This window comes from Orcinus orca, chromosome 1 (assembly GCF_937001465.1).
Source record: "Orcinus orca chromosome 1, mOrcOrc1.1, whole genome shotgun sequence".
Lineage (NCBI taxonomy): Eukaryota > Metazoa > Chordata > Mammalia > Artiodactyla > Delphinidae > Orcinus > Orcinus orca.
The window spans coordinates 155,127,732-155,147,644 of NC_064559.1; the positions used below are offsets into that span (position 1 = coordinate 155,127,732).

Genomic DNA, 19,913 nt, shown 5'->3' on the forward strand with positions numbered 1-19,913 from the left:
TTAATGTTTATTGAAACAGTTTTCATGATGGCCAAAAACTGGGAAACAATTCAATGTCTGTTAAAAGTAAAAGAGATAGATAAAATAGGATATACTAATCCAACAGACTACAGTCACCAATAAATGAATGAACTATTATACATGCAACAACATGGAGAGATACATAAAAGCATACTGTTGAACAAAAGATGTCAGATAATTCCATTATAATATATGGCTATTTATGTAAATTTTAAAAACAGGCAAAACTAAATTACATTGATAAACTTGGTAAATATCAATACTAAGTGCTAACCAAAATCTGGAGCAACCAGAACTCTCATACTTTGTTGGTGGCAACCACTTGGGAAAACCTTTCAGCAGTATCTACTATATGTGAACATATAAATAATCCAATAACCAGGAATTTCACACAGGTATACACCCAACATAAATTCATACAGTATAGTCAGCAAAACACACGTACAACCATCTTCTTAGTGGCATCATTTGTTTTTGTTTTTTTTAAATATATTTATTTATTTATTTTGGCTGCGTTGGGTCTTCATTGCTGCTCGCGGGCTTTCTCTAGTTGCGGCGAGTGGGGACTACTCTTCGTTGCAGTGTGCGGGCTTCTCACTGCAGTGTCTTCTCTTGTTGCGGAGCACAGGCTCTAGGTGCGAGGGTTTCAGTAGTTATGGCACATGGGCTTAGTAGTTGTGGCTCGCGGGCTGTAGAGCTCAGGCTCAGTAGTTGTGGCGCATGGGCTTAGTTGCTCTGCAGTACGTGGGATCTTCCTGGACCAGGGCTGGAACCCATGTCCCCTGCATTGGCAGGTGGATTCTTAACCACTGCACCACCAGGGAAGCCCAGTGGCATCATTTGTAATAGGCAAAAATTTGGAAACTACAGAAATGTCCATGAACAATAAAATAGATATATAAAATTGTGATATATTCACACAATGGAATATTGTACAACAATGAAAATGAACCATCTACAGCTATACTTAACAATATGAAGAGTTCTCACAAATATAACATTGAAAAAAAGAAACCAGATACCAAGGGTATGTGCTTCATGATTCCATCAAAGTGAAGTTCAAAAACAGGCAAAACTAATCCATGGAGTCAGTATAATCATTACCTTTGGTGGGAGATAGTGACTCTTATGGAAGGAACTTCTGAGATGCTGGTAATTTTCTGTTTCTAAATCTGAATGCTAGGTACCTGGGTGTCTTCTGTTTATGAAAATTTATTAAGGTGTGCATTTATATGTGCACATCTCTATGTATATTTTACTTCAATATAAGTTATAAAAAGTAAGTGCTATTGTTTAGGAATGCATACTTAATAAAACTTTAAAAAGAAGAAAGAAAATAATTACCAAAATCAAGTTAATGATATTCACTGGGGAGGAGGGAGAGGCAGTAAACCAGAAGAAGCAAAAGCCAGGGGAGCTGCTTGTGATCTAGGAGGGGCAAAGTCTCCTAGAGGTTCTATCAATGTTCTAATTTTTTACTTTAGTTATGATTATAAGAACATTTGCTTTGTATTATTTAACTATATGGTTATGTTTTAATTATATTTCTGTATGTGTTAAATTTCATAATTAAAAATATTAAAAATTAACCAAAAACAAATAAGCCAAAAATGTGTAATAACTTGGCTAATGTTTATTAATAAAATGTTAAATGAAAAGTTTTGGTTTTTAAAGCTTATACATAAAAAAATTAAATATACCAAAATATTAACAATCTGAATGAATTATCTTTCTATATTTTTGAATTTTCTCAAAATTAGTATATATTTCTTATATATAGGTAAAAGATGAATAAGACTTTTTAAAAAGTGTATGCCTCAGTTAAGAAACTTTTTAAGCATAAAATCTTTTATCATTCAATTTTTCATGTTTGTCCTATCCTACAAACATTGTATTTATCTTTTTTCTACTATTTTTATCTCTCTTTTTTAGGGCCTATCATTCAGAAACCCTGTCTTTTTTACTTATTTTATTTTAAATAACTGTTTTCTACAGGTGACTGATATACATGGAGTTGATGTTACTCCCAGACCTCTTTACCATCCAGATCCATATACTGGTACAGCAAAGCCAAATAAACTATTGACATCACAAGAAGGATCACGTACATCAGACTTTATAGCTTCCTATAGCCTTTATCAGAATACAATAAATCCTAGTACGTTAGGGCAGTTTACAAGGTAGCGTATACTATTCTATGATTCTTTTTTTATATCTTATGTATTTTCATTTAAGTTGCACATATGTAACTTAGATGTCAGTTGTCCCCAGTCTCCCAGCTCTGTTCTCTCATCCTAGTGTGCCACCTCTGTGTTCCTCTCATGTTTTAACTAGATGTAGAGCTTGCATGTCAAGTGTTCCCCTACACTTACACCAAAACATTTGTGAAAAAATATACAGATTTTACTCAAGATTTCCTGAGGATCCAAAAGATGTGACCTAGCATCACAGACGTGTTTCTTCAGTTTCTTTCATGCTGCAGTTTAGGAGCTTTCCTTTTTTTTCCCTCCCTATTCTTCCATACAAATCCTTGTTCTCCTAGGGTTTGATTTCTCTCTTGTTTTATAACTTTTTTTTTGGTAAATGACATGTTTTGCATTTACATATATAGATACTTATATAATTGAAAATTTTTACTGCTTCCAATAGAGAAATGCAGTCTTTGCCATAATAAAACAGTACTCCTAAAACAATCTAAAGATTATGGGGAAATACTTTAGTGTTTAACTTTCAATCTGATAAATTAAAAGTTCCAGATGTTAACTAAGCACGAAATTTTAGGAGAAAATATGCTGCTCTAGAGTCTGCCTCTAAATTAGCATACAGAAGCCATGGGAGTTCTCCGCAAAACAAAGAATATTCCAGTAAACTGAAACCAACCTTTTGGAGGGCAGTTGGAACTATAAATAGAAAGGAAAAAAGTATGTAATATCATGGAGTAATGTTAAGTTTCTATGTTTAAAGGAAATTATTTTTGGATTCTTCAGTGTATTGATTTCCCACAAAGTATATAAATTTTATTTTAAATTAAGTCTTGAGAGGACATTTATCAAATTGAATAAATTGCATTTAATATGGGATTTGAAAAATGAGCAGAAACCTGGTGAAAAATGAAGGGTAGACTACTCCAGGCTGAGGCCCTGAGGTAAGAGAGCTCCATAAGTTTGAGAAACTTAAAAAAAAAAAAGTGGGGGGAGAGAATATTGATAATGAAGATAAGACGGAGAGTCTCGATAGGTAGGCTGTGTTTTGGATTTTTATCCTAAACATACTGTTGAGAATCCGTTGAAGGTCTCTAGGCATAGGTTTGACATGTTTTATTTCTAAAATATATTTAAAATGACTTTTTACTTAAAGAACATTAAATATCAACTCAGTATTTAAAGAACTAGTTTATTTTTATCAACTTCGCTCATATGATTACAGTATATTTGATTTCTCAATCTGATAATGTTTTCATTTATACATTTAATTGCCCATAAAGACATCTAAATAAATAATGTTGTTATTCATTATTAAAGGTCAATTTTAGGAAGCAGTACAGTTTCTAAGTCAAGTACATCCACTACTGAATCAATAGTAGAAGACCTAGAAGAACCATCCTTTAAACGGGAAAGGTTGGCTAGTTTTACAGGTAATGAAAATCCAATCTTTTATTTCAGTAACAGTTCATTATTTCTTTAGCAAATATGCTCATTATTTTTTGGGTGCTTGAGATAGCAGAACTATGGTAATCATTCCCAAATGCTGGCCTGTGCAGTAGCTACATGAGAATTACCAGGGTAATGTTTATATATTTTTTAAAATTCTCAAGTGACTTTCTTGCACCCCCAGCCTCAGTAATCACAGACCCTGTTGTTTTTGTTTTTAATTTAAAAAAAATATTTTATTTATTTATTTTTGGTTGCATTGAGTCTTTGTTGCTGTGTGCGGGTTTTCTCTACTTGTGGCGAGCAGGGGCTACTCTTCATTGCGGTGCATGGGCTTCTCATTTCTGTGGCTTCTCTTGTTGCGGAGCACGGGCTCTAGGTGTGCGGGCTCTAGACCACGGGCTCAGTAGTTGTGGCACGTGGGCTTAGTTGCTCCCTGGCATGTGGGATTTTCCAGGACCAGGGCTTGAACTTGTATCCCCTGCATTGGCAGGTGGATTCTTAACCACTGCACCACCAGGGAAGTCCCACAGACCCTGTTTTAAAAGAGCTCAGCTTCTAACTCAGGAGACAAATAATTGTGATACACTGTGATCAATGCCATATTAAGACATGTGCAGAATGTGATGGGAGTACTTACAAAGAAAATATTAACTACTGTGAAGTGGAAAACAAAAAATGAGAGAACGTTCATAGAGAACATTATTGACTTTTGAATTGGGTTTCTAAAGATAATTAGTAATTTGTCAGGAGAACAAAAGAAGAGGCCCATTCCAGGCAGAAGATAAAATATGAGGTAATGCAAAGGATTATGCAAGTAAAGTTAAAAGAATGAGGAAATAATGGTTGACCAAAAGTGCTGGAAGAAGTGGGTACTTCCTTGAGGGTCAGGATGTCTTTTCCTCTAAGATGATAATGAGGATTAGTGAAAATATTAATAAGGTTGGAAAAGTGCTTGATGGACTCTTCTATTTGGTGTTAGCATATGTAACAGAATGCTTCTGACAAGTAACAGAATACCCAACTACCATTTTTCCCACATTAAAAGAAGTTAAAGGTAGGTAGCTTTTGGCTTTGCTTTTGTGGCTTAATTGTGTCAGAATCTGGATTGGAAGCTCTGCTCTTTTCGTAAGCCTTTTCTTCTTGTTTCTTGCCTCATGGTCTCATGATATGTGCCCCAGCTCTGGGTATTATATCCACATTAAAAGCAGAAAGAAGGAGAAAGGCAGTAGCACCAGTCACATCTCCCTCATTTATCAGGAAAGTAAACGTTTTCCCAGAAGGCTTCCTTTTTCCTGTATATTTCTGTTTTTATCTCATTGGCCAGAACTGTGTCACATTGACACCACTAGCTTCAAGAGAGGCTGGAAAAGCCAAATATTTTATTTCTCAGCCTGTATTAATGGAAAGAGCCCAGGGAGGGGAGAAAGGCTTAGCAATGAAAACTTAAGCAATTAGCAATGTCTGTTGTAGGAAGATGTGCGTCCTCTCAGGAGGGGACAAAGAATTGAATTATTGTCATAAGCTCCCGCAGCAGTCTCTACATATATTCTTGCCACCCTCCAATTTGTTTTTCCAAACTGTATGCAGAATTGAACCTGCTCTCCTTCTTGGATGGGACTCGAACCCAGCCAAAATTCAGATTGGGACTTGAATCGACAGGATGGGACTCAAGCCCAGCCACACCTCAGACTGGGGTCCCTGACTTAGGAGGGGACTCAAATCCACTGTCTTTTAATTGAAGCTGCTCACCTGGTGTCAGGACTTACTCAAGCTCAGATTCTTTTATCTCCTTGCAGAAAGAATTCAGCATGAGGCAAAGCGATAGGCAAAGAGTGAGTTTATTAGCATAGGATACTTGTGAGAGCTACAAGTGGGCAGGCAAGGGAGCACAGCCCTGAGAACAGAGAGCGTTACATTTTTATAATCAAAGAAGAAGTGGGGTGGGAAGAGAAGACCACCTTCTTCCTCAGTTTTGGGTAGACGTCAAGGCTTAAATCACTAGTTCCTCCTTTGACCCTGTATGGTCTAATGGGGACGGTCATGACGCTCTTTAAATATGTATATTAGCAGAAGGGTGGTGACATATACTAATATATGGTAATTCATCTCAGGTTTTGGTATAATGTCCCCTTTCACCTACTTTCTTTCCTTTTTCACCTATATTTCTGTCTTGCAGAAATGCTACTCTTCAAGGACTACTAACTCCCTGATTTCATGTAACAAGATTCAGACCGTATATCTATTGTGTTTTAACAGTGACGTTTGTGGCTTGAGTGTGCCTGGTGCTTGGATGCACCTGGTCTTTCGTCAAGGTAGTGTAGATTGTTGCTAGGTTACTAGATTCTTTTCTTGAGTGGTCAATACTTTACAACAGTCTCCCCAAACTCCCTTAAAATTCTCTTTTTGTCTTTAATCCCCTAGTGGGATTTCTAAGCCAACTAATTATCCTACTGTATCCCTATTAGAATGATCTTTTTAAGAACACAATCTAATCACATTCTCCCTGCTTAAAGCCCTCCAATGGATTTGCATTCCTCTTAAGATAAAGAAGAAAATCTTTATGTAGTGATTTGCCTTGAGGTCTACCTCTATTTGTCTACATCAAAAACAAACAAACAAACAAACGTAGCAAACTTCACCTCCAGAAGCCTTGAAGAATAATATAGATGTTTATATCGTCTTGGCCTGCTGGTGAATTCTAACTACAAAGTCAAGTCTCTAAACTGAGTCACACCCAAACAATTCTACTTCTACCACCTGGTAGATTAGTATTTCTCAGTCTTGACTGCACATTAACATAATCTGGTATACTTTTTATTTTTTATTTTTATTTCTGGATGCGTTGGGTCTTCGTTGCTGCACGTGGGCTTTCTCTAGTTGTGGTGTGCCAGGCTATTCTTTGTTGCAGTGCGCGGGCTTCTCATTGCTGTGGCTTCTCTTGTTGCGGAGCACGCGCATGGCACCCAGTCATGGTAGTCGTGGCACGCGAACTCAGTAGTTGTGGCTTGCAGGCTGTAGAGCGCAGGCTCAGTAGTTGTGGTGCACAGGCTTAGTTGCTCCGTGGCATGTGGGATCTTCCTGGACCAGGGCTCAAACCCATGTCCCCTGCATTGGCAGGCGGATTCTTTTTTTTTTTTAAACACCTTTATTCGGGTATAATTGCTTTACAGTGTTGTATTAGTTTCTGCAGTGTAACAAAGTGAATCAGCTATATGAGTACGTATATCCCCATATCACCTCCTTCTTGCCTCTCCCTCCCACCCTCCTTATCCCACCCCTCTAGGTGGTCGCAAAGCACCGAGCTGATCTCCCTGTTCCATGCAGCTGCTTCCCACTAGCTAGCTATTTTACGTTTGGTAGTGTATGTATGTCAGTGCTACTGTCTTACTTCGTCCTAGCTTACCCTTCCCCCTCCTGTGTCCTCAAGTCCATTCTCTACGTCTGTGTCTTTATTCCTGTCCTGGCAAGCGGATTCTTAACTACTGCGCCACTAGGGAAGTCCCCTATTAGGTTCTATCTACTGTAAGATCATTCATTTTTATAATTAGCATATCTGTGCCATAATGCTACTTTAAGGTATATGTAACTAAATCATAGATGAAGATCTGGTGGTCTTAAAGAAAGAAAGTTTAGAGAATCAAGAACCAAAATTTAGGGGCTTCCCTGGTGGCGCAGTGGTTGAGAGTCCGTCTGCCGATGCAGGGGACACGGGTTCGTGCCCCGGTCCGGGAAGATCCCACATGCCGCGGAGCGGCTGGGCCCGTGAGCCATGGCCTCTGAGCCTGCGCGTCCGGAGCCTGTGCTCCGCAACGGGAGAGGCCACAACAGTGAGAGGCCTGCGTACCACAAAAAAAAAAGAAAAAAAAAAAAAAAAGAACCAAAATTTCTAGTCTCAAAACTGCCAGTATTCCTGTGTGACCTTAAACTTCTCACTTAGCCTGTTTCTCATTTTCTTCACTGATAAAACGAACAGTTTGAACTAGATATATCTCCAGTTGTGTCCATATGGGTAATTCATTTACTTTTTCACTTACCTTATATCTACCTTAGCTAGATTTGCTTATATAAATCCTCTCTCCCTCATATTTTATTTTATTTTTAATTTTTATTTATTTAATTTTTTTGCGGTATGCGGGCCTCTCACCGCCGTGGCCTCTCCCGTTGCGGAGCACAGGCTCTGGACGCGTAGGCTCAGCGGCCATGGCTCACGGGCCCAGCCGCTCCTTAGCATGTGGGATCCTCCCGGTCCGGGGCACGAACCCGTGTCCCCTGCATCAGCAGGCGGACTCTCAACCACTGTGCCACCAGGGAAGCCCTCTCCCTTATATTTTAAATTTATTGCATAAATAATAAAAATTAAAGAACATCTTTTAAAAGAAGAATCATCCAATACTGTAAAGCATTAGCAATTAAAAATTTTGTTTCCTCAGCTTCTCCGTATGCATAAGTGTTTTAATTGTTATAACCATAGCGTGGGTTTTGTCCTGGATTATTCTGTCACTTTACATTTTATCACAAACATTTTCATATGTTTTTAATGTCATATTTAATTACTAGTTAATATTCATAGATGAGTATACTGTTATTTATTTAGCCATTCCAAATGTTGATGATTGGTTTGTGAAATTAGTAGCTTGTAGTTTTTTTAGGTTATAAGGAGAGTGTTTTTCTCAGGCTTTGGGCCTTCTTAAGGAGACTGAGCCTTAATCTCTGGAAAGTGTATACCCTTAAGTCTTGTTTTCCTAAAGCTTTTCAAGCTTTACCCATGTCAAAGCCTCAGGTATCCCTGCTTCACACGCTGTTTTTAACAGAAAACATTGAACTCTGACCTATATACCGTGTCATGGCTCTTTATTACCCATACAACCAAGTCCAAACTCTCTAGCCCTGACACTCCATTCTCAGTGAAATTTTTCAAGAATCTGGGACTTCTGACAAGACTACAGGCTTGAGGCTAACCCTTTTCAGTGTACGTTTTGCATGGATATTGAGCCTCTTTTTCTGCTATATTTAACCACAACTTTCACTGGAGAGTCTTTTTAGCTCTTGGTGAAGATGATTAGAGGTGAGCTGTAATCTAAATCAAAAGTCAACCAGTAAGAAGGACAAACAGAATAAAAGGCTGTTGTAGATATAGACTAGAAATTAGCTTCAGGGCTCAGAGAAGGGTTGCATATTATCTGGGAAATACACTTGCCCATATGTCTCTTGAGTTGTATCAATAGTTGTTCACCCCAATCTCCCTGTTAATATTATAGGATAGATGTAACGGGATGCCCTTTTAGTCATGACTACACATTTGAGATTGGAGTAGGCTTGATGTATCAGCAACAGAGATGGTTTATGAGCCATAGGATCCAGTTTGGCTTCAGAGGGATTAAATAGACTACATCTCACAGCATGGCCTATTCCTGGACCGTGTAATGCCACCTGCAATGTATGACTCGTCATGGTATTTTGATGAAATGAAAATTAAAAATAACAATTAGTAAATGATTTTTATTAAGTCATGTATTTTAGATTTACAAGTTATTAGGGCAACACCTGGAAAAATTGTAACAAAAGAAGACCTGGAGAAGACTATAGAGATAATACTCACAGAGACAGAAACGATGAACTTTTTTAACTTACCAACAGTCATGGTTTCTGTAGAATCTGAAGAAGCTGAGAAAGTAAGGTATGTATTGTTCAGTTGTTTACATTGCTTTTGTAATTTAAATGCTAAATCAGAGGCTCTTATCCTTGTTTCTATCTTTGGGGATTTCTGGATAAACACTGGTGGTATATGTGCCTGGTGAAATCGTATATAAACTTACATATGTGCCTCATGAAATTACATGTAAAGTGTTTATGCTGTATGTTTTTCCTAGAAGAGGAACCCATAGCTTTACCATATTCTTTAAAAAGTAGGTGAGCTACTAAGTTAAATAATAAAAGAAATAAAGGAGGCTTCTAAGTCTCAGTATAGGTTTTAATGATTTTTTCTTTTATGCATATATGAATTATTTTCAAGTTAAAAAGAAATGACTGTCATTTTTTATATTTAAAACTTAAAAGGGAAAATATGTTATGGGGAAATGATTGAATTTACTATTGAGAGTAGATTTTCCATTTCTCTTTATTAATGAATATAAATGGATCATTAGTTTTTGCCTCATGTTATTTTGAAACTCTCCTGTTAGGCACATACACATTAAGGATTGTTATGTCTTTTTGGATACTTGACCCCTTTATCATTATGTAATGCCCCTCTTTATCTCTGATAATTTTCCTTGCTCTGAAGTCTGCTCTGTCTGAAATTAATACAGCTACATAAATAGATTATTAATATAATTTTTCAGATTAGTTTTCTTCAAGTATAATATGAATATGATTTATAGTACTAAAAAATTCATCACTAAAATAATTTTTATGGTATTATTTTTGTTCAAATATAAAATCTTGTAAAATTGTTTAGACTATATAATATAGTACAATTAGATCTCAAATAGCATACTTTTTTTTGTTTTAACATCTTTACTGGAGTATAATTGCTTTACAATGGTGTATTAGTTTCTGCTTTATAACTCAAACAGCATACTTTTAAAGCTCATGAGACATAAGGGAAAGCTCCCAGGACCAGAAAAAGGAAAGGAAAAGAATAACAATGGGATAGATAAGTGATCTGAAATCATAGAGGGAGAGATGCTAGAAGCAAATGTTAATATTAGCACATGGATCTAGAGTCCACCAGTAAGTCTTGGATCCCCCACAAATTGAGACAGCTGAAGGAGAGATTCTTATATTAAACCAAGACCCTTCCTTACAAGGATCTCAGTTATCTCATAAGCAAATACAAATTTTCTCTGGAGGAAAGCGTATCCCATTTAGACTCTTAAGATTCATTCAGTTTGAGTTTAGTAAAAATACACCAAACCAATAAAGAAACAAGTCATTATGAATGAGAATTTTAAAAATAACAATTCCTAGATCTAAATCCTGAGGACTATGGGTAATGATATTATCAAATATAAAGTATAAAATATATGTGAAATATTTAAATAAAAGAGAGTTAAAACATCATTAACACTAAGAAGCTATCAAAATGATTACTTATAAGACAAAAAATTTAAAAAGAATTTTAAAATAAAGTATGTTTATAATTGTTAAAATTAAAAAGTAAATATTGATTTAATCTTTGATATTAAATATTGATTTAATCTTTGATATTAAATAGATATTGATAATAGACTAGAGGTCTAACATACACCTAACCAGTTCCAAAAGGGCAGAATAGAAAGAATGGACGAGAGTTACTATTCAAGGAGAGTAAGTAATTCCCCAAACTATTGAAAAACACCATTCCACAGAAATAGGAATAAATAAAAAGAAATCCACACACACACAAACGGGACGCATTGTACTCATACTCCAAAATACCAAATATTAAAAGAAGATTTTAAAAACAGAAGAAAAAATATAAAGAACACATCATCTACAGAGAAACACACCAATAGCATTATTAGGGATAAAGAGTGTGGTTTCATAATGATAGGAAGGTATGATAATTCTAAACTTGAAACTCCTAATAAAATAACCTCTTAATATATAAAGCAAAAACTGGAAACTTGAAAGTATCTTATTAAAGTAGGAGGTATGAATATACCTCTCTTAATTATTGATAAGTCAATCAGATAAAATTAGTATAGTTATAGAAAATTTGAACCAAAAACATAATTTAATGGTCATATATAGAACTCTGAATTTAACAATTAGATGATACACACTCTTTTCAATCACACATGGAACATTTACAAAAATCATCCATGTACAAGGCCATGAAGCAAGGTTTCAAAAATTTCAAAGAAGTAGTGTCAGACAAACTAAATTCTCTGACCACAGTGGAATGAAGTTAAAAATTAATTACATAAATCTCAACTAAAACATAGATGCATATTCACATACGCTTTTGGAAGTTAAAAAGCACATTTTGAAAATTCCTCATGAACCAAAGAAGAAATCATAATGGAAATCAAAGAAATACTCAGAACAAAACAATTATGAAAATAATACTGCAGGATGACACAAAAGTAGTACTTTGAGGGAAATTTATAGCTTTATGTCTATAATCAAAATTCATAAAACCTATGTGGAGATAGTGCTAGGATATTATTGGTGGGTACCGAAAGTTGTAGGGATGTCAGGGTATATAGTGTAAAAGAGTCCTTTGGAGGTAGTTTAATGCAGTCTTTCCCTAAGAAGTGTCTTGAATTTTCACTTCATTTTTTGGTGCAATCCACATTAAAAAAGGTAATTTTAAGAAAAAGCATAATATCAATAGAAAAAGATATGTGTGGTAAAAATTAATTTTTATTAATAAGTTGAGTATATATTACTTTTTATAGCCGGAGAAACAAGAACTATGAGACTCTTTGTCGAAATAGATTAGGCAATGACTTGTATGTAGAAAGGATGATGCAGACTATTAATGGAGCACCAAAGAATAAACACGTTCAATGTGACAAAATCATGAAGGAAGACAAAGGTAATTTATGTTTTATTCTGCTTGCTAAATTACCATATTTTAATATATATTCTTTGAGTCTGTCGATTAACAAATCAATACTACAGTATATAAGGCAAAAATATAAATGATTTGACCAAATCACAACAATAGCTGGGTGCTGTGATCTACAACTTTCAGAATTTGACAATTAAGTTACAAGCAATAAATAGAGATTTAGAAGATTTGAATAACATAATTATCTTGATTTTTATACAAACTATATCATAGAACTGTATTCTTCAAATATTTATGAAACATTTATAGAAACTGTTTACTGTAACAAAGCATATCGACCATAACTAATAAAATTTAAAACATGCCAAGCACTATTTTAGGCTTTTCACATACAGGCATACCTGGGAGATATTGCAGGTTCGGTTCCAGACCACTCCAGTTAAGTGAATATCGCAATAAAGCTAGTCACATGAATTTTTAAAATGTCCCAGTGCATATAATATACTATAGTCTATTAAGTGTACAATAGCATTATATCTAAAAAAACAATGTATATGCTTTAATTTAAAATACTTTATTGCTAAAATATGCTAACCATCATAGAGCCTTCAGTGAGTCATAATGTTTTTGTTGTAGAGCATCTTGCCTTGATGTTGATGGCTGCTGACTGATCAGGGTGGTGGTTGCTGAAGATTGGGGTGGCTGTAGAATTTTTTTAAAATAAGACAACAATGAAGTTTGCTACATTGATTGACTCTTCCTTTCATGAGTGATTTCTCTGTAGCATGTAATGCTGTTTGATAGCATTTTACCCATAGTAGAACTTCTTTCAAAATTGGACTCAGTCCTCTCAAACCCTGCCACTGCCTTGTCAACTAAGTTTATGTAATATTCTAAATCCTTTGATGTCATTTCAACAATCGTCACAGCATCTTCACCATGAGTAAATTCCATCTCAAGAAACCACTTTCTTTGCTCATCCATAAGAAGCAGATTGCAGCAATTCATTCAGACTCTACTTCTAATCCTAGTTCTCTTGCTATTTCTACCACATCTGTAGTTACTTCTACTAAAGTCTTGAACCCCTTAAAGTCATCCATGAGGGTTGGAATCAACTTCTTCCTAACTCCTGTTAATGTTTATATTTTGACCTCTTCGTATGAATCACAGATGTTCTTAATGACATCTAGAATGATGAGTCATTCCTAGAAGGTTTTCAATTTATTTTGCCCAGATCCATCACAGGAATCACTATCTATGACAGCTATAGCCTTCAAAAATGTATTTCTTAAATAATAAGACTTGAAAGTTAAAATGACTCCTTGATCCATGGGCTGCAGAATGGATGTTGTGTTAGTAGGCATGAAAACAACATGAATCTCATGGTACATCTCCATCAGAGCTCTTGGGTGACCAGGTGCATTGTCAATGAGCAGTTATATTTTGAAAAGAATGTTTTTTTCTGAGTAGTAGATCTCAACAATAGATTTATCATAATTATTAAGGACTCTAGGATTTTCAGAATGGTAAATGAGCATTGGCTTCAACCCAAAGTCATCAGCTGCATTAGCTCCTAACTGACAAGAGAGTCAGCCTGTCCTTTGAATCTTTGAAGTCAGGCATTGACTTCTCCTCTCTAGCTGTAACAATCCTGGGTGGTGTCTTCTTCCAATACAAGGCTGTTTCATCTATATTGAAAATCTGTTGTTTAGCATAGACACCCTTATTAATTATCTTAAGTAGGTCTTCTGGTTAACTTGCTATAGCTTCTGATATATGAGCTTCTATCAGCTCATGCTGCTTCACCTTGCACTATTATGTTATGGAGTTGGCTTCTTTCCTTAAACATCATGAACCAACCTCTGCTAGCTTCAGACATTTCTTCTGCAGCTTCCTCACCTCTCTCAGCCTTCATAGAATTAAAGGGAGTTAGGGCCTTCTTCTGGATTAGGCTTTGGCTTAAGGGAATGTTGTGGCTGGTTTTCATCTTCTACCCAGACCACTAAAACTTCCTCCTATCAGCAATAAGGCTGTTTTGCTTTCTTATCATTCATGTGTTCACTAGAGTAGCACTTTTAATTTCCTTCAAGAACTTTTCCTTTTCATTCACAATTTGGCTGTTTGGTGCAAGAGGCCTAGCTTTGGGTCTCCAGCTTTCAACAGGCCTTCCTCACGGAGCTTAATCATTTCTAGTTTTTGATTTAGAGTGAGATGTGTTATTCTTTCTTTCTCTTGAACACTTAGAGACCATTATAAGGTTATTAATTGGCCTAATTTCAATATTGTCATTTCTGAGGAGGTAGGGAGGCTTGAGGAGAAGGAGAGAGATGGGGGATGAGTCAGTCAGTGGAGCAGTTGGAACATAAACTACATTTATAGAATAAGTTCACTGTCTTATATTGACATGGTTCATGTTACCCCCAAACAATTACAATACTAACATCAAAGATCACTGATCACACCTCACCATAACAAATATAATAATGAAAAAGTTTAAATACTGCAAGAATTATCAAAATGTGACATAGAGACATGAGGTGAGCAAATGCTCTTGGAAAAATGGCACCGACAGACTTGTTCAATGCAGGGTTGCCACAAACCTTCAATTTGGAAAAAATGCAATACCTGCAAAGTGCAGTAAATGAGGTAGGCCTGTATATTAACTGATTTAATTCTCACAGCAACCCTATGAGGTAGGAGCTCTTACTAGTCCTCATTTTTTTTTGGGGGGGGGCGCCCCCAGGCTTGCGGGATCTTAGTTCCCCAACCAGGGATTGAACCTGGGCCATGGCTGTGAAAGTACCAAGTCCTAACCACTGGACCACCAGGGAACTCCCTATTCCTCATTTTATAGAAGAAGAAACAGGCAAAGAGATGTTAGCTAATTTGCCCAAGGTCACTCAGTTACTATGGTGGACAACGATACTCCCAGACACTCTGGTTCTTGAACCTGTTCTCTTAACTACTATACTTACTATCTTTCAATGTTTATAAATTAACAACTCTGAGAACACTGCATTGCCAAACTTCTGAATGCTGTGGCCAAAAGGGTAATTAGAAGAAAGGTTATAATCTTAATGGCCTTTGTTACTCAGCAAAACCATAAGCTAATTCTTTAAAAAGATTAAAATAGACAAACTTCTAAGCAGGTGCTAAATCAAGAAAAGAGAAACTTACAATTAGTAGGAAAGCTTTGTGGCATCTTTACTTGCTCTTGTCCCACTCCCCTCCCCAGTAGAGTGGTGGTCTCAAAGGTAGAAGCCTGGGCTTCCCTGGTGGCGCAGTGGTTGGGAGTCCGCCTGCTGATGCAGGGGACATGGGTTCGTGCCCCGGTCCGGGAAGATCCCACATGCCGCGGAGCGGCTGGGCCCGTGAGCCATGGCCACTGAGTCTGCGCGTCCGGAGCCTGCGCTCTGCAACCGGAGAGGCCACAGCAGTGAGAGGCCCGCGTACCACAAAAAAAAAAAAAGATAGAAGCCTGCCTTCCCAGTGTGAGACCCTGGCCCTTGGTTCCAGAGGGAACAGAACAGACCTTATTCTCAAAGAATTTGGTTTGTATGTTTTAACCTGTCTAGGGGCTACCTGGAGGATTGACATAAGGCATTTGTGTTTTTTTGCCTAACCCAGAACTCTCTCAGGCGATAAGCATAATGCATTCTTCAAAAAACTGTAAGGCAGATGAACAACTCACTGCTACCTAAGGCAAAATAATGCAACTGAGTCAAACAAGAGACACACTGAAAGCCTGGAAGAAAAAACTGGGAGAGACTTTCTTTGGGAAATTAAGGTATTGAAAAATTAAGAAATTTTTAAGAAAATTAAGAAATTTTCTTAATTAGAAATTTCTTAATTAAAAATTAAGAAAAATATTAAGAAATTCCTCTGTGTATGTATATTGCATATACAGAGGAATTCAGAAAGTCATGCACATGCCTAGGGCAGAATGCATGCTCAGAAAAGACCTGAAAAGATCCTAAACTTTCACTTCTGGCTGATCTCTAGGCTCAGTACAAGCAGGAAGTGAAAGCTGTGGTATAGTTTTAAGCAGCCTGTCTAAGCATTGAAGGAATTCCCCAACATGGAGCCCATCTGCAAAGACTGAGAGGGTTTTTTCCCTTTTTTTTTTTTCTTTTTTTCCTTTCTTTCTTTCCTTTTTTTCTTCTGAGTGGGAAGAAACCCAGGTGTTCAAGGAAATCTCTGTCAGGACACTAACTGACCAAAAGCTAAAAAACAAACACTTATGAGATGATACTTGACAAAGAATACAGACTTTACAAAAATAGTTTAGCAAAATCCCTTAGCAAACAAACAGCTACCACTCACAGCAAACTATGATATCAAATCCTGAGGAAGAGAGTGATTTCCAGAATTACCACATAATTATATTCAAAATGTTCAATTGTCAAAAAAAAAATTGCAAAGGATACAGAGGAACAAGAAGGTATGGCTCTTTCAAAGAAGAAATGAACAGAAACTCTCCCTGAGGAAGTATAGACATTAAACTTACTAGGCAAAGGTTTTAGATCAATTGTATTAAAAAAAAAGAAGAAGAAAAAAAAGCTAAAGGAAGCTATGGACAAAGAGATAAAATAAACCAGGAGAACAATGTGTGAACAAATAAAAAATATCAATAAAGATAGAACTTATAAAAAGGAAAAAAACCATAAATTCTGGAGTTAAAAGTACAATAACTGAAACGGAAAAACTCCCTAGAGTTTTCAGTAGCACATCTGAGCAGGCAAAAGAAAGAATCACTAGTTTTTAATAATAGGTCAATTGAAATAATCCAGTCTGAGAAGCAGAAAGAAAAAATAATGAAGTAAAATGAACAGAGCCTAAAGGACCTGTGGGACTCCATCAAGTCACCAACATACATATAATGGAAATTTCAGAAAGAGAGGAGAAGAAAGAGATAAAGGGGCATAAAGAAAAGTTGAAGAAGTAGTGGCCTAAATATTCCCAAATTCCCAGATAAAAGACATAAATCTGCACCTCCGAGAAGCTTAACGAACTCCAAGAAAGATAAAAATAAAGAGATCCACACTGAGACATATTATAATCAAACAGTTGAAGTACGAAGAGAAAATCTTGAAAGCAGCAAGAGAAAAGTAACTCATCATTTACAAAGGATCATCAATCAGATTACACTCAATTTTCAGCAGAAACCATGGAGGCTGGAAGCCAGTGGGATGACATACTTAAAGCACCAAAAGAAAAAACTGTCAACCAGGAATTCTGTATTCTTCAAATAATCCTCATGAAGGAGAAATATAATTAAATAATTAAAACTGAATATATCCTCATGAAGGAGAAATTAAGATGTTCCTAGATAACTAAAAGCTAAGAGAATTCAGCACTAGTAGAACTGCCTTACAAGAAATGCTAACAGGAGTCCCTTCAGGCAGAAATGAAAGGATATTAGACAGTAACTCGAAGACATATGAAGAAATAAAGAAGACTGGTAAAGGTAACTACATAAGTCAGTACAAAAGCCAATATTATAATGTTGGTTTGTAACTCCTATTTTTTTTGCAATATGACTTAAAATAAATGCATTGAACAATAATTCTAAATCTATGCTAATGGGCATACAAAGCATAAAGATGTAATTTGTGACAACATCAACTTAAAGTGGATGGGATTTAGCTGTATAGGAGCAGTTTTTGTATATAATTGAAGTAAGGTAGTATTACTTCAAAATAGAATGTTAAAATTTTAAGAAATTAGTTTTAATTCCCAAGGCAGTAACCAAGAAATAACTTAAAAATTACAGAAAAAAATTTAGAGAGGAATAAAAATGATGCACTATAAAAAAGATCAATTAAACATTAAAGAAGATGGTCATGGAGGATTTGAAGAACAAGAAAATTTGAGACATAAAGAAGACAGATTAAAAATGGCAGAAGCCCTTCCTAAACAGTAATTACTTTAAATAAATGGATTAAACACTCCAATTAAAGAGCAAACGTTGGTAGGATGGATTAAACAAAGATAACAAACATCAAAAAAACTGGAAGAAAAAAACCCATGATCCATCTATATGTTGTCTAACAAGAGACTCACTATTTTTTCCAGTTTTATTGAGAAATAATTGACATACATCAATGTATAAGTACAGCATGATGGTTTGATTTACCTATATTGTGAAAAGATTACCACAATAGGTTTAATTAACAACCATCATCTCATATAGATAAAATAAAAAGAAAAGTTGCAGAATATAAGATCAGCACACAAAATTCAGTTGTATTTCTATGTATTACCTATGAACAATCCAAAAAGGAAATTAAGAAAGTAATTGTGTTTATAATAGCATCCTAAATAATAAAATACCTAGGAATAATTTTAACCAAGGAGATGAAAGACTTGTACACTGACACCTATAAAACATTGCTGAAAAAAATTAAAGGAGACCTAAGTAAATGGGAAATACATTCTGTGTTTATGGGTTGAAAGACTTAATGTTATTAAGATGTGAATACCACCCAAAATAATCCCAAAGACTTTTTTGCAACAATAGAAAAAAAGTCATCCTAAAATTTATATGGAATATCAAAGGATCCCCAAGTAGCCAAAACAATCTTGAAAAAGAACAAAGTTAGCAAGCTCATACTTCCTGATTTGAAAACTTGCTATAAAATTATAGTGATCAAAATGGGTGGTACTAGCATAAAGATAGATATAATACCCCACAGAATGGAAAATAAGTACTCAAATATATGTACACACATGTTCATGGCAGCAATTTTTACCATAGCCAAAAAGTAGAAACAACTGAAATGTCCATCAATGGATGAATGGATAAACAAAATGTGTAAATACATGCAATGAAATATAATTCAGTCACAAAAAGGAATCAAGTACATTCTCTGAGCAACTTCCCCTCTTCTACCCTGGAAGATGTCAGAAATTTCTTCTCTGGAGAGGACAAAATAGAGGCTCTTTAGCTGGGGAACACCAGGCATAGATCAAGACATGGGTACTTAAACAAACAAACAAAAAACAAGCATACTGAATGCTGCACACAGAGACTCCTCTGAAATCCTCTCCTCCGTCATGGACGGCTTGTAGAACATAGGTAGCAAGACTCTTAACCATCCATTATCTGGATGTACCACAGTTAATTTATCCATTTACCTACTGAAGGGCATCTTGATTTTTTCAAGTTTTGGCAATTATCAGTAAAGCTGCTATAAATATCTGTATGCAGGTTTTTGTGTAGACATAAGTTTTTAACTCCTTTTGGTAAATATCAAGGAGTGCTATTGCTGGATTGTATGGCAACAGTATTTTTATTTTTGTAAGAAATAGCCATACTGTCTTGAAAGTGGCTGTACCATTTTGCATTCCCAGAAGCAATGATGAAGAGTTTCTGCGGTTCCATGTCCTCACCAGCATTTTGTGTTGTCAGTGTTCCAGATTTTGACCATTCTAATAGGTGAGTAGTGGCAACTCTTTTTTTTTTGTGCAACTCATTTTTGTTTGTTTGTTTTTTGGTTTTCTGGCTGCATTGTCCAGCTTGAGGGATCCTAGTTCCCCAACCAGGGATTGAACCCAGGCCCCAGCAGTGAAAGCACCTAGTCCCAACCATTGAACCACCAGGGAATTCTCCTCATTTTTGTTTTAATTTGTACTTCCATGATGACATATGATGTGGAGCATATTTTTGTATACTTACTTGCCATCTGTATGTCTTCTTTGATGAGGTGTCTGTTAAGCTTTTGGCCCATTTTAAAATT

General features: G+C 35.9%; 1 protein-coding gene across 1 annotated transcript in view; it reads left to right on the top strand.

The window, feature by feature from the left end:
* The window catches only part of DNAI4 (dynein axonemal intermediate chain 4), a 125,304-nt gene that overhangs the window by 22,128 nt on the left and 83,263 nt on the right, over positions 1-19,913 (top strand). Inside the window, 4 exon segments of the mRNA XM_004286810.3 lie at positions 2,017-2,201; positions 3,543-3,655; positions 9,195-9,351; positions 12,059-12,198. Coding sequence (XP_004286858.2) covers positions 2,017-2,201; positions 3,543-3,655; positions 9,195-9,351; positions 12,059-12,198 — 595 coding nt within the window.